The sequence below is a fragment of the Brienomyrus brachyistius genome, chromosome 8 (assembly GCF_023856365.1).
Source record: "Brienomyrus brachyistius isolate T26 chromosome 8, BBRACH_0.4, whole genome shotgun sequence".
Lineage (NCBI taxonomy): Eukaryota > Metazoa > Chordata > Actinopteri > Osteoglossiformes > Mormyridae > Brienomyrus > Brienomyrus brachyistius.
The window spans coordinates 13,513,125-13,528,412 of NC_064540.1; the positions used below are offsets into that span (position 1 = coordinate 13,513,125).

The window sequence follows — 15,288 nt, forward strand, 5'->3', positions numbered from 1 at the left end:
TGCATGCAGTCTGGACTATTGCTATCTGATTAAGTCCATTCACAGCTGGGCCACACATACCAGAATGAGAGAATCAGAATCAGAAATCACTTTACTGGCCAGGCACAACTGCATGTACTAGGAATTTGTTTTGCCAGTATTTGTGCTTATATTTACAGATGACACAGAAGAGCAAGAACATGCATGAAGAACAATACATAGAAAAATACACTAATAATACAATAATGGAATAAAATAGTGCAAGCTGTGCAATATAATTATAAGAACATTAAGAGGAAAAGAGGTATTTGAATACTGCAATATAAAGCAAATTTGATGTCCAATAGATGAAAAAAAAGATGCATGTAGATTGAGTGGGGGGAAGCGGGGTAACAGAGGTAGAGGGGGATGTCCGTGGGGTCAGATCTAAGGTGTGAAAACAATAACATTTTCGACTCAACTGATTGAGGAAACACTTCAGTAGATTTCATTAAACACTGAAAACTGGAGCTCAAGCAGAGATGTAAATGATCGAAGTGCTGCAATCGTCAGAGCCAAAGCAAAAGTAACTCAATTTTTAATCAGGAATTCAAACTTCATAGACAAAGCCATTTCAATGTCAAATACATCTTTAGTATTTGTTATGTGAGTATGATTCATGTGCAGACATATTCCCTGTAAATACCGTAGTCCTGTTTCTTTGCCATCATTTCCCATTAGGATATTTGAACTCTAATTGTTGTTGTATCTGTCCCATGCTGTTCAGGTTGGTAAACCTTCATAAAGTGCTTTGTGATACATAAGCACATATTATTACATATTAATATTGAGTTTTATGATGTATTAAGTTTGTATTGAAATGAATCACATAATTTCACCATCACCATATACTGCATGCATGAATAGATGGATGGATGAATGGATGGATGGATGGATGGATGGAGTATTTTAAGTATAGTCTCACCATCATCACTGGTGTGTGGCTCTGTGCCATTGTCCACCTCATCAATGGTGCCCTGTTCACTATGAGGGCTGTCACTGAGGAGGAATAAAGATGGCATCACCGACAATGACATAACACTGCAATTTCACTACTGCTTTTGTAAAAGTTCCACGTGAAAACTGCATCCCATTTATTTTCTGCAACCGCTTACCCTAGTCAGGGTACACAAAAGCACATTATTTAAAACAACAGCATAGATTTTAGAAAGATATTGACAGAGGAGGACTGTGAGTTTCAGTGCAACAGTCATAGCTGAGGTAAGAGTGTCCTACACAGAAATTTGCTGCTCACCCCCTGCAAGAATAAATTGCATATTTCTATTTCATATAGCTTGATTTCGACCCAAATATGTCCATTTAATCAGTGGGCTGTTACAGTAACATACACATAAGTATAAAGAGAAACCATGAAGCTCTACCCTGAACAGTAGCCATGGATACACAGGACAAAGGGACCCCCGTTACGGTCCACAGACTCACTGACCAGTATTCCTCGCCTCCCGCCATGCACTTCTCATAGACAGGCCCGTCCAGCTCACGGTTGCTGGGGAAGATGATCTCGTTGTGGATTATGATGGTCTTGATGACTTCATTGACGTGGGCCTGACAGGCTACAGGGTCTTGCCCGTCAGGGATGGGCATCAACGTGGGCCCGAAGCAGATGGCCAGGTTGTAGGGGTCCATCATGTTCTCGTCGCTGTACTGCGATAAGCTGGAGTGGCAGCCAATGAAATCATTCTGTCATTTCATGGTAACAACTGATTATGGGTTATGTTGAAACATCAGCCTTTCACATGCTGTTCAGTGCTCTTGTCATCAGGCACGGCCATGATGATATTAATGGTCTGTAAATGACACAGTAAGATACAGTGACGTAACTATCTTGGGACAGGCTGGGGTTCAGTGGTCAGCATGGTCATTCCATACCCCAACCCCCCAGCCCTCCAGGGTCTCTAGACCTTACTGTGACCCACCTCCCCTGTAGTCCCTCACCTGCTAAAATCAGGCCAACTCTGTTTCATTTGTAGTCCTCCCACATTCACTCCCATCTCCAGATAAATTCCCCATTGCATATAACTAAGATTTACTTATTGAGTCAGACCCCTCAGTGAGAATTGCTCTCACTGCCCCCCAAGTCTGTGGAAAGCCTTCACTAACATGCACCTTTGAGGGGACTTCCTGATCAGATTAGGCCTGTCTACACAATGAAGCCAGTTCATAAAAAAACAGCTGTTGGAAATGTTTCAAAGCTGGAAGTGAAGAAAAGAATACGACGCTAGATATACGACGCCAGATGTAAAATGAAAAATTTCACTCTGCTATAGGCCAAGCCTTCAACAAGAACAGTGCACTGAAAAAGGACAGGAATATTACTTCTGTAAAGAAGACGTTCCTGTTTTACAAATAACATAAAAGGAGAAGTGCGAAACCAATGGAAATGTGCCACTTGAAGTAACCTGTGAACAGATACGAAACACTTTTTCTTGACATTTCGCAATTCGGCCGGCCTATTCAGGGATACTTTTTGCTCTTCACAAAAAATGAAAAAGCACTCATACGCTGACATCATCATATAGCCATTTTCTGCAGCTTGTGAACGCAGTCAGCCGCAAGCTTTACACTCACTGGTTAAGGAAGGCAAACAGGTATCTCATGACGATGATGACAGAGCGAGGAAGGGTGACGATGATCTGCTGGATATGGTGGGCCCTCTCAACAGACGATTCAAGTTCTAAAATGGACAAGATTACGGGTCGGCTTTTCATTTACATGCCAAGGAGAAACACAGTGCTTAACAGCCAAAACCACGAAGCGAATCTTCGCTGAGAAACAATCAGAACTGGAATGCAATTCAGATACCAGAGAGAAGACAAGTTTATATTACTAATTAAAACATAATATGAAGTGAATTCTCACAAAGACACGTTCTTCAAGTCAGCAAAATGTTAACTTCTGATAATGGGGTTCCAGAAAGGTTTTCACAAATCCATATTTAACAACAAATCCAACGCGCCCCAGCCCCGCCTCAATCGCCCAATCGATTAAATTCCAGTCCAGCCACAGCCATGGAGCCAAAGCATTTCAATTGCTTCCATATGCTTGACTTGGTATCTCTGTGGAAAGTGGGCTCCGGTATCCCAGCAAGGAGACTGCGGGGGCGTTATATAATGGAGACTGGGCCAAGTCAGCGATCCCAGCACAGGCGATGGTCTTAGGGTGACAATTTCATGATGAAACAAGCAGAAGAAGAACACAATTCGTGGTCCATGGAAATCAGAAATGGGATTTTATTTCAATGGCCAAAGCTCTGAGCCCTGGCCAGAGGGAAAAACATACTGATTGTGGAGATCAGGTCCAGGAAGCGCTCCTTGGGGAAGAGGGGGTTCTCCAGGCCGCGGAAGTAGAGCTTCAGCACCCCTGCCACAGAGTTGATGTCGTGGTCACTCTGGTCATCAATCAGAGGATCTTCTCCTGGAGGAAGAGCACTCGCCTGAGAAACTTAGCATCCTAGACACTACCATCTTTCACAAGGGAATGCATACAGCTGACCAACCACAAAGTCAATATAAAGCAAAAATTAAACAACAGTGAACTTGTATGAAGTTTCTGGAAGTTAGTTTTTTTCCTTCAATGTTAGTGTTCAAGATTAATATTGCTGTCAAGATATTAATTAAAATATTGTAATGGCTATAGTAATTGCTTGGAATTTTCTAAAATGGCATATATACACATCTAAATAGACACACTATACTGTATACGTGTGTGATGTTAATTCACATGCTTACTGCAGCTGATCGGTAACTCCTCAGCACAGATGACGAGGAAACTGAATTGGAATTCAATGCCATCAGCAATAAAAGTTGTGCATTTCACATCTCACCTCTCTCAAATGAATTTTTAATATCGTTGACTTCGACCTGAGAGCCAGGAACTCTGAATATTCCCTGCTGCTGCAAACCTAAAGAAAGAGAGATGCACAGCCGAGTCAAATGGCTGTTATCTTCAAACTGGGGAAGTCAGCACATGAAAGTAATCTGGGGACGTAATAGAGAACAGGAAATGTAATCTGGTCACAAACTGCCGTTTTTTTCCAAGACTAGCCCCCACTAGCCTTCACCCAGGCTCAGAAAGCACATGGTTTTAGTTATAAACCTGCTTTCTGTGATTTCACTTTAACCCCAGGAAGGGGACCAGCTCTAACACATGCCACAAAAAGAGTCACAAATGAAGACAGACAAGCAGTTCAAAGGATAAATGGGCCTCATATAAACCTCACTATGCATCACAGATAACTTAATTTCTTAATCAATTTACTGACCCTCAGTTCCAATTGACCCTCATCTCTGTGTGTGGTGCAGTTTAGGAATGTTTAGGAAACAGCTTTGCCCCTTAAGAAGCATGCTTTTCTTTCTTCATTCAAACCCCACCAAAAAAAAAAAATCTAATTTTCGGACAAAAAATTTAAATGTTTAAAATTATGAAAAAGCTGTTCTATCCGGCCCTATACACTGAAGGCCAGGTCTCTCACAGATACACACGGAAGGCCATGGTCTCTCACAGATACACACGGAAGGCCAGGTCTCTCACAGATACACACGGAAGGCTAAGTCTTTCACAGATACACACTGAAGGCCAAATCTCTCATACTGTATATACACATTGAAGGCCAGGTCTCTCACAGATACACAGGGAAGGCCATGGTCTCTCACAGATAAACACTGAAGGCTAAGTCTCTCATAGATACACAATGAAGGCCAAACCTCTCATACATACACACTGAAGGCCAGGTCTCTCACAGATACACACTGAATGCCAAATCCCTCACAGACACATACTGGAGGCCAGGTCTCTCACAGATACAGACTGAAGGCCAAATCTCTCTCACACACACACACTGAAGGCTAGGTCTCTCAGAGATACACACTGAAGGCCAAGTCTCTCACAGATACACACTGAAGGCCAACTCTCTCACAGACACATACTGAAGGCTAGGTCTCTCACAGATACACAGGGAAGGCTAGTTCTCTCACAGAAACACACAAAGTCAGATCTCTCACAAAAACACACCTTTGATGCTGTCTGTCTGAAACTATAAGTAACTTTAAGAGCCAAGTTGCCACATTAACCATAGTCTACTTACCATACAGATTGATGTAGCGAATACAGCTCTCCACCACAAGAGGAATAGCCTGACCCGAATCCTGAAATACAGGGCAAGCCTTGCTTAGCACCAGCTAGTGACATCATTGATGATCAATCACTCCATTATATTTGTAATTCAACTCTATTAGGGCAAGTCTAATAGCCTTTTTGGCCCCTTGTATAACACATGATAGCTTATAAAAATCAATGCAAAAAGTCAACACAAACACATTTTCACAAGTCATCCAAATGACAAAAAAGCACGATACAAGACAGAGTCAGCATTCAAGCAGAAAACTGAGGATACTCTAAATATTTTAACACCCCCCCCCCTCCCCGACACACACACCATATTTATCAAATGCCGCTTTTCCACTGCCACCCAGAACCAAAACGTGCCTTGAACTGATGGCTATCTATTGCAAATGATCTGAGCCGCACCAGAGTCGTCACCGCACTGACATGGCCCTGTTTACTAGAGAGACCGAGCTAGTCACCACCATCTGATTGGTGAAAATGCACGGAGAGACTCATGGACTATCTGATATAAAAAGTGTTTATTCTGCATATTATTCATTATTAGTAGTACCACATCATGATGCATTGCGAAAAACTGGGAACTTAAAAATTTACAACCTCCTACTTAACAAAGTACTATAGAACGGATGAATTGGATAGATTCGTAATGCAAATTTACACAAGTAAAGGCTAATTCCGCTAGTGTTCGAGGCTAACATAAGACGGTAATTCTCACAGACGTGCTATCAGAAATGAGCAGATTAGTAAATCATGATGTAGACTGTGTGAACAGTAAATCAGCTCTTCGGTTTTACATCACTGTCACTCTCCGAACCCGATAACGTCCCTTCCGCAGTGGAAAACCGAAACTAGCTCTAACTGTGCTGTAGCTAGTCTCTCTTCGGGGTGCGGCTTGTGTGTGGCTCAGTTCTTGTTTGGCCGTGGAAAAGAACCAGATTACACCCAGTGTCAAAGATAGGGGCCCATATTACTCTCCCTCACAGTCCTGCAATGCACTTCGTGTCATTAGTACAACAGCAAACAAGAAGAGAAAAAGGGCGGAATGCGATTAGTGGGCAAGCTGAGTGCGGCGCCCATGCGGAACATCCCAGAAGAGTGTACCTGGTTGCGTGCTCGGGTATTCCTTCTTCCCCTTGGACAGAAAACAGCGGAGCAACAAGCAGGAGAGGGGAAGCAAGAAGCACAATGGTTAGAGAAGCAGAGAGGGGTGCGCTGAGGATGGCTAGAGAGGCGGGGACACAGTGGGCTACAAGGGATGGGGCACTCTGGGGGGCTGTGGCAGATTGCACACCAGCAAAAGTGCGCAAAATGTGTCTCGTTGGCAGAGAAGGCAAAGCCATGTCACCGGCATGTGCAAATACGGGGGGGCACTCCAGCATACAGCAGGAGCAGGGAGCAGATACCACCAGGCCAGTAGTCCCGTACCGGAGTGTGCTCCTGCACCCTCACTCTGCCAGCAAACCTCCTATCACCGTCTGCCAGCTGGGACTCGAACAGAGTACAGCTAAGGCTAACACTACCCTTTTCCCTGTCTTTGAATGCCTTCGGGGGTGCTACTGTAAGCTGCATCATGAGAGCCATGGAAAGGAAGGCAGCGGAGTCAAAGTGAGATTAATCAGCAATTATGAGGGAGAGCAATAGAAGAGGCCCCAAGCCGCCAGTCCATCCCGCCCACCAGGGGGCGCTCATACACACACCACAGCCGGAGGGTACCTTGATGAAGGTCTCCATATTGCCATTAAACAGCTTATGGTTATACACGGAGCGGGGTCTAGGCTTCCGCATTTTCTGTGGCTTAGGGGGAAGTGTGGGGGGCCTGAGGAAATGATGAAGGGGAAAACACTAAATAGAGTGAAACCTGACAACACAGGACATGCTTACAGTCAGGCTCACATGGCCTGTGTAGCGCTAATCGCCTGTACTCTAAAGATTCCATAACGCATAGTGTTTCATTACAAATGTGTCCCCTAATTAAACCTTAATATCCTCTGAAGGAATGAAGTCTGCTCTTTCAACTGCTAACATTTCAACAAGCCATTAAAATCTGCTAATGCACTAATGGGTTACCAAGGAGACCAACAAATTAAATATTTATTATATATATATATATATATATATATATATATATATATATATATATATAGATATAGATATATAATATATATAAATAACCTGTTGTGGCAAGCAGATTTTATATTTATCTCTTTAAAAATAATTTTAATACCTTTAGAATTCAGAGCACAAGAGTATTTTTGGAGTTCCCACTTAGTTTTTTTTACTCTCGTTAAATGTTTTTGTGAAATACAAATATCGCAAGGTTGTGCTGCGAATTGCCAGAGCAAGACCAGTGGCCTGTACTACAAAGCGGGCTTACTGCCTTATCAGGGTAACCTCTCGGATTTAAGGTACCACAGTTTAAATGGACTTCATAGTCGTTCACTTACATTTTGCCAAGACTACCTTAAATCCGACAAGTTACCCCAATAAGCCAATAGCCCCGCTTCGTAGTACAGGCCACAGGACAAAACCTTACTCTCCATTGACACTTAGAAACCACTTTGGGTCATGCTGTTTGCTTAAGATCCTGCCAAGTTCCGCCATGGAAATCACGAGCCACCTCCTCCATGTCTACCACCGTGACTCAGAGCCGCTTTTGGCTTCCAGCGAGAGACGACAGGCCTGTCTCACTCACAGATGGTCAGCTAGCATGGCCCAGAAATAGGTGGACTCCATTGTTTTATCTTCAGCTCCTCCGATGACCCAGCTTTATTCTGGGATTAATTTCGCATGGCCAGGGATCTGCACGCCCTGCAGCGCCCCGGAGCCGTTCCTGCTCCCACCAGAGTCTAACCAAGCTTTTACAAATGGTGGCTGGTTTCTCCAGCACATCAGAGAGTCAGCTGGGTCATTATATTAAAACCCACTGCTGCCACTCAATGTTTGGAGGCAATGCAAGTCAACACTGATGCTTCTAACATCTTATCAAAAAGTTTAGACAGTGCAGCACTTGATTTTTTTAAGTGTAGCATTTGGGAGAGACAAGTTCAAATGATTTTTCTCAGCATCTACCAAGCTGTAAAAATGGGATTTGCTGTCCATCGCTAGCCAAAATATTCACCTTCAAAAATAAACAGGTGTCTCTGTACTGGGATTTCCATCATGGGTTAATGCGCTGCAGTGGTTTTTGATTGCATGCTGTGCCCAGAAGCTAGCATCCAGTTCCATCTGCTCCGTAGATGGGGAGCAGACAGTGGCCTTCTGGGAGCACTGGGAGGTGGTCAGTTAGCCAGCCTGTCAGCCCACTAGCCTGTTTCTTGCCATATCCAGGGAACTGTTCACTGGCTCAAGGCGGAGGCCTCAGGGCAGTGCTGAGCCTTTTAGCAGGCCTCAGGGCAGTGCTGAGCCTTTCAGCAGGCAGGTCAGCATGCAGGAGCTGCCTCTCATTGTCTGGATTTCTGCAATTTTTTTTGTTTTGGGGGTTAATGATGATAGTTGACGTTAAATATTCTTACCTGGTTGTTCCACATTCGGCCCTTTCCCCTGCAATCAGAAAGAGAGAGAGTTAAGGAATGAAAGAGGCATGGGGAATACGAGCACATGCACCATGGTATTATTAAGCTTCCAGATCTCCGGGTGGGAGGTGTGAGCCAGAGGAAAATAGGGGGGCTTTTCAAGCCCAACTGAATGGCTCTCTGCAAACATAATTCCTGAGACAAAGACCCTGCACGGTTGCCGTAGAGACCTCAGACGGACCCCATATAATAGCAGGAGGAGGCTCTCAGTCATTCAGCTGAGCGCTTATTAAGCTGGACTTCATACTCATTTAGGCTGAGATGCTTCAGGGAGCTCCAGCTGCCCAGCACACAGTCAGGCGGGGGGAGGAGGGGGATTCTGAGAAAGATGCTTAGCTAAGATGTTATTATCAAACCTCTCCAGGGCGCATGAATAGACAAAAATCTGGTGACGTGTGTTCCGGGTAGACAACTTACTACCCGGCTGGCAGAAGCTATCCATTGTCATTCTTTTAAAACAGTAAAATTTTCTTGTCTAGTCAACAGAAAATCACTCAAATCAACGTGCATTAAAATGAAGCCTCACACTCTCAGTACTGGTCAAACCGCAACCTCCTATAACTGAGGTAACAGAAATGTCCAGTTGTTATTTTAATTCACGGCTGTGATCAGGCGGTTTCATCAGACGTTCAAGAGACAAGGTTTCATACCGCTCACACACCTCAGTTATACTATGGAGGTCAGACAGACTGGCCAGGCCTTTTTTTAAACGTAATAATAAATGAAGACCAAGCAGGTGCCATCGACCGTGACCCTAATAGACTCACATGTGAGAGATGATGTGAGCAATGAGCGATGGGAAATGGGATTAAGCTGTAATTGACCATATGGGGGGGGGGTGTCCTTTTGGGCAGGGGGTGTGCATTTGGGCAGCTGGACTCAGCTGGGCTGGGATGTCAGCTGCTCCCATTACATTAATACTCGGAATAGAGGCACCAGCCAAACAGCCTGTATGATGACATGCTGATTGATTGGCTGTAACAGCCTATTTCAGGGTGACAGACTCCCAGGGGGAGCCGATTCTCTCTATCCGATTCTGGCCAGGTTGTATTAAACAAAAGCTCATCATCACGATCAGGATGGGCTACTGGCTGAATTTCCTCAAGATGGCTACATGGATACGCCTACTACTGTGTGACCCAGTGCTACACTGTGTGCTCCATAACTGCAGCGCTTCCGTTCAGAGCGAATGCCTTAACGTGGTTGCCACACGAGAGGAGCTGCACCCTAACCATAACCCTAACACTCTCACCTTCTCCCAGTGTCTGCTTCAGGAGGTCATGTTTCGCCTGCAGTTTAATGATGAGGTTGCTGCCATTCAGGTATTCCTTGAATTTCTGTGAAAACACACAATGTACAGGTCTAAAGGAAAAGATCTCACCACAGAAAAGGAGGCAACGTTTTGTGACTGTGAACAACACATGCCTAATACACTTTACTGATGTTAAGAATAGGATCTGGTGGCTCTTCCTGCCCAAACAGTCAAAAGAAATCAATAAAATAACATGCCGTGTCCCAGCCCACCGCACTCCAGCTCACCGTGAAGTAGAAGATTTCAGTCTCCTGCTGATTGGCTCGGCGCTTTGCGACATTCATCTTGCTCATGTAGGTCTCCGAAGCAGCAGACTTTATGGACTCGGTGGAGCGGCTGTGCTGGAACGCGTCAGACACATCGAAGTCTTCCACCGTCAGCATGTCCTGCAGCGTTTGCATGGTGGCATCCAGCGTCTTCCTCACCTAAGAAGGAAAACCCATAAAATACATTCAGTAAAAAATAATGATAGATAGATAGATAGATAGATAGATAGATAGATAGATAGATAGATAGATAGATAGACAGACAAACATGCTTCGAAAGGAAAATTCTAGACCCCCCTTCACAGTTCGCAGGACAGCCCCCTTCCTCATTGTAATACCAAGAATGATGACAGATTACTGAAAGCCAGTAACAAAACCATTACTGCTCTATCTACATGATAAATAGGGTCAAGGAATGACCAAAAACAGCTTTAAACTTCTGCTGTTGTTGAGCTGATTTTATATGTATAAGAAGACCGTAGTACTACTCCATAGGTAGCATTAAACTGAGAGCAATATTTGCCTGAAAAATTCAGCATCCTTATTCTGTGCCATAAAGGCCCTGCAATGATGGTCCCTGGGCTGCAAGCACACCCACCCTGAAGGCCCTGCAATGATGACTCCTGGGCTGCAAACACACCCACCCTGAAGGCCCTGCAATGATGGTCCCTGGGCTGCAAGCACACCCACCCTGAAGGCCCTGCAATGATGGCTCCTGGGCTGCAAACAAACCCACCCTGAAGGCCCTGCAGTGATGGTTCCTATGTTGCAAACACACCCACCCTGAAGGCCCTGCAGTGATGGTTCCTACAGTAGGTTGCAAACACATCCACCCTGAAGGCCCTGCAGTGATGGTTCCTGGGCTGCAAACACACCGACCCTGAAGGCCCTGCAGTGATGGTTCCTGGGCTGCAAACACACCCACCCTGAAGGCCCCGCAGTGATGGTTCCTGGGCTGCAAACACACCCACCCTGAAGGCCCCGCAGTGATGGTTCCTGGGCTGCAAACACACCCACCCTGAAGGCCCCGCAGTGATGGTTCCTGGGCTGCAAGCACACCCACCCTGAAGTCCCCGCAGTGATGGTTCCTGGGCTGCAAACACACCCACCCTGAAGGCCCTGCAGTGACGGCTCCTGGGCTGCAAGCACACCCACCTTAAAGACCCTGCAATGATGGCTCCTGAGCTGCAAACACACCCACCCTGAAGGCCCTGCAGTGACGGCTCCTGGGCTGCAAGCACACCCACCTTAAAGGCCCTGCAACGATGGCTCCTGGGGTATAAGCACGCCCCCCCCTGAAGGCTCTGCAGTGATAGCTCCTGGGCTGCAAGCACACCCACCCTGAAGGCCCCGCAGTGATGGTTCCTGGGCTGCAAACACACCCACCCTGAAGGCCCTGCAGTGACGGCTCCTGGGGTATAAGCACGCCCCCCCCTGAAGGCTCTGCAGTGATAGCTCCTGGGCTGCAAGCAGGCCCACCCTAAAAGCCCTGCAGTGATAGCTCCTGGGCTGCAAGCAGGCCTACCCTCAGGAGACATATTCCTCTGCCTAGCAGTTAGAAGTGAAGACCCTGAAGATTCGGGGTTACGATGGCTCTGGGCTCCTCGTTGTTTCACAGAGATATTAATATATCACTTTTCTAAGATACCACGGGTCATCCAATAGCAGCCAGATATAAGACAGAAAATTATCCCGACATCAACTTGGGCTGCAGAGGTATTACTTTTGTTACCAGCATCTGAATACATTTAGCATTACTGTGGAAGGGTATGAATGCGTGAAATGAAACCAAATCCCATCTGCAATGGCCAGTAACAAACACACTCAAGGGGCACAGGAGATCTCCTGGACTACACACACGGGCTGCCTGCCCAGCTCAGGAACAGGCCTCACCTCCTCATTCTCAATCTTCAGCGTGGTGAGACGGGACTGCAGCTGGTGGTACCGCATCAGCAGCTCAGTCTGCACGGGCTGCTGGGCACTGACCTGGCACACCTGCGGGCAAGGCACCAGAACCTGCATGAAGGTGCTGCCACCTTCTCACCATATTTCACATGCAAATACAGAACTGTAAAATGTGCCCAGTGCCCAGTGTTTGTGGCAGCTTATTATGCTTATGCAGTCAGGTTCAGATGCTTTTCCGCCATTTATATTTCTCCAAGACACTATTCATACGGTCGGAGTTCTGCTCCAGCACTGCTATGAAGATTCAGGCTACTGTGCCTGGGGACGCTGACCCACTGGCCATGTTATATACAGCTTGAGAAACTAAGACTTGAAAGAGGCTCACCTCATCACCCATGTGGGGCAGGTACTCAAAGCGCATGGGCGGGCAGAAGATCTGGTTGTAGATGTCCATGAGCTTGTGCTTGTCACTGCGAGCATCCAGGTTGTCCACAGCATTCTCGATGATATCCAGGCCCTCATGTCGTGAGGTTTCCAAGTTATACTCTGCCGACAGGTATGTCCTGAAGGCGCGGGCCAGACTGGCTTGGTAGCCTAGGTCACAGCACTGCAAGGAGGAAGTAAAACTAAGGTTAAGATTGAGCTTAAGATTAATATTATTTTTTTGATCCCAGGGGGAAATTCAGGTACACAAAGCAGCTAGAACATAGTGTGCAGACAACCATGTCAGTGTGTTACATCCTACACTTCCCATGGTACTGTGTGCAACACACACTGGAGTGGGAGGCATTTTAGGCCACATGTGTAACTTATCAGCTATAGTTTGTATTTAAATCTATTAGATCTATAAGAGAAAAAGGAGCAGCTTTATAAATGCAACACTCGCAGTTCAATAGTATGTATCAAATACTTCAGAACGTACAGAAGGGTAGTAAGTCTGAAGAGGACAGGTTAACGCCTTATAATCAAACTGTCATCTTCTTTTACTAAAACCTTTTTGAGTGCCAAGGACATAGAATGTTTGTTAAGTGTCCTTAGTAATGTGGTCCTCCAGATTGCTAAACAGATAGCCTTCAGTGAATTTATAGAGAATCATGTGCTTCTCTATAGTTACAAACCTCGTATACTGTGTGGATTAAACGGTGCGAAATGCTGGCAGGCTATATGAACACTTATCTGCACTTACATCTATCATGTCAGACACGTCATGGATGTAATATTTTGCCACAACGGCGTTTGTCGCAGCCAGGTTGAGCAGATAGTCATTCCGTGCCTTGGTGCATTTCAGCTTGTTTTCAAAGTACTTGGCTTGTCTCTGTTGGGGTGGGGGGAGGGGGGGTCATTGAGTAAGAGTTGTACATCAAAAGGAAAGTCGTCAATAAACAAACACCACTCTCCCGTTTCGTGACACGTTATTTATCTGATAACGTCTCTGCACACGGAAGCACGCCAATAACATCAGCGCAGATGACAAATCATCGGTGGTAAAATCGACGGTAAAATCGTCTTAAGGGATGCCATCTGTGCGTCTCCTGCCAATCTGTAGCGACTTCAGACGACGCGGCCGGGCTAAATGCAAAGATGTTCACAGTAAAACTGCTGCTCAGGCAAATTCTCTTCAAGGAACACACCAGCTACAGCAGCCTGGACCAACGTCATCAAGGAAGACAGAACATCATGGACAGAAAAAAGGGCTGAAACATGCTGAAATTATGGGATCTCCTTTGAAAATCCATAAGTATGTTTTAAGAGACAGGAATAGACAGTATCCTGCATAAATTACCCTGCATTAAAGCAAGGACGTGCGGCAATCAGTTGGTCTCCAAACATTCTAAACTATTTATCAATTAACACATTTACAGGTACTCTGTTAGTCAAACAAATGTGATTATTACGAACATGCTTCATTTGCCTGAATGTCAGAATTACAGATATTCCTATTGGCTGAGTATCTTGTAGAGTGGAGAGACTTGTATTGTCATGCCCTGCTTGTCCGATCCTCCTGTGTGCCACACTCCCTCGTTAACCTCGTGTGGAATCCCGCTTGTTATCAGCTGTTTCCTGTTTTTCCATCCTGTCCAGTCCTGTGTATTTTAGTCTGTGTTCGAGTCCATTTCCCTACGTCTGACATTGAAGTCGATTGTAGTCTGATTGCGTAGTGCTGCCTGTTCCGTGTCCCTGCTCCCTTTATCCATTAAATCCCCTATTCCTCAGTCCTACACGTCCCTTTCCTGCTTCCCTGTTCCGTGCATCGCGCCTGTTCATGACAAGTATGCCATCATTTTACTACATTTCCCTCACTGTCACTCCTCATCATCACAGCCTGCCAGGTCACTCGGCAGATATATAACGGATCGATCTGCTGAGGTTACAATCATTGTCTTCTCATTGTTCAGTCGCTGACCTAGAAGCCCAAATCTTATTCCCCCGTTAAAGCTTTGGATTAGCTGCACCTATTTAGCATCTCTTAGTGAAGTGGGGTACCCATTCAAACTCCTGCCCGGGCACTTTGTGGACATGGTCACGGTAAAAGCACAATGTATAGATCAACTGCAGCAGTGCAAATATCATCAGCTAGTCACCTCAGAATGTGAGACCAATGCTACCAAGGGCATAAGAGGTCAAGACAATCCAGACACCGACACATAGCAGCCAGTCAGGCACTTAAATATGCAAACCGGCTTTCAGATCTCATAGAATTTCAACACATTTGCCTTAGTAGATTGCTGAAAGTTGAACTGCCAGCTTTTTGGATAACCACCAGTCCACCTGCTGGCTTAACAGGAACTCTACATGCTAACCCTCATGCAAGCCTCAGCCACAACCCAGCACTGCCCTAGAGGCCTCACCTTCTCCTTCATCTTCTCCATCTTCCGCACGGAGCTGCGCCTCTGGGGCCTGTCTTCATGGCGCAGCAGGTTGATATTGATGTCTCCCGACTTACTGAACTGCTTCTCCTCCTGCTTCTCAGCCTCCTTCAGCTTGCTCTCTGCGCTGAGGCTCTCTGTGTGGTACATGTGGTAGGTCTTCATCACCTGGAGAAGGAAGGTGGGATGGAGAGACAATGAAA

At 45.7% G+C, this 15,288-nt stretch overlaps 1 protein-coding gene across 2 annotated transcripts in view; it reads right to left on the reverse strand.

Annotated features, from left to right (window-relative positions):
- LOC125746976 (SLIT-ROBO Rho GTPase-activating protein 3) overlaps nt 1-15,288 on the reverse strand; it is an 81,736-nt gene that overhangs the window by 13,395 nt on the left and 53,053 nt on the right. Inside the window, exons 5-18 of one of the 2 annotated variants that reach the window (XM_049021583.1) lie at nt 15,068-15,253; nt 13,405-13,533; nt 12,604-12,825; nt 12,207-12,308; nt 10,275-10,472; nt 9,988-10,072; nt 8,676-8,703; nt 6,265-6,295; nt 5,123-5,183; nt 3,863-3,940; nt 3,319-3,453; nt 2,608-2,713; nt 1,466-1,693; nt 944-1,017 (exon numbers count right to left, since the gene is read on the reverse strand). In XM_049021583.1, the coding sequence (XP_048877540.1) occupies nt 944-1,017; nt 1,466-1,693; nt 2,608-2,713; nt 3,319-3,453; nt 3,863-3,940; nt 5,123-5,183; nt 6,265-6,295; nt 8,676-8,703; nt 9,988-10,072; nt 10,275-10,472; nt 12,207-12,308; nt 12,604-12,825; nt 13,405-13,533; nt 15,068-15,253 (1,663 nt within the window). Of the gene's footprint in view, nt 1-943; nt 1,018-1,465; nt 1,694-2,607; nt 2,714-3,318; nt 3,454-3,862; nt 3,941-5,122; nt 5,184-6,264; nt 6,296-6,876; nt 6,980-8,675; nt 8,704-9,987; nt 10,073-10,274; nt 10,473-12,206; nt 12,309-12,603; nt 12,826-13,404; nt 13,534-15,067; nt 15,254-15,288 lie in introns of both variants that reach the window. The other variant, XM_049021582.1, reaches the window with a different exon arrangement.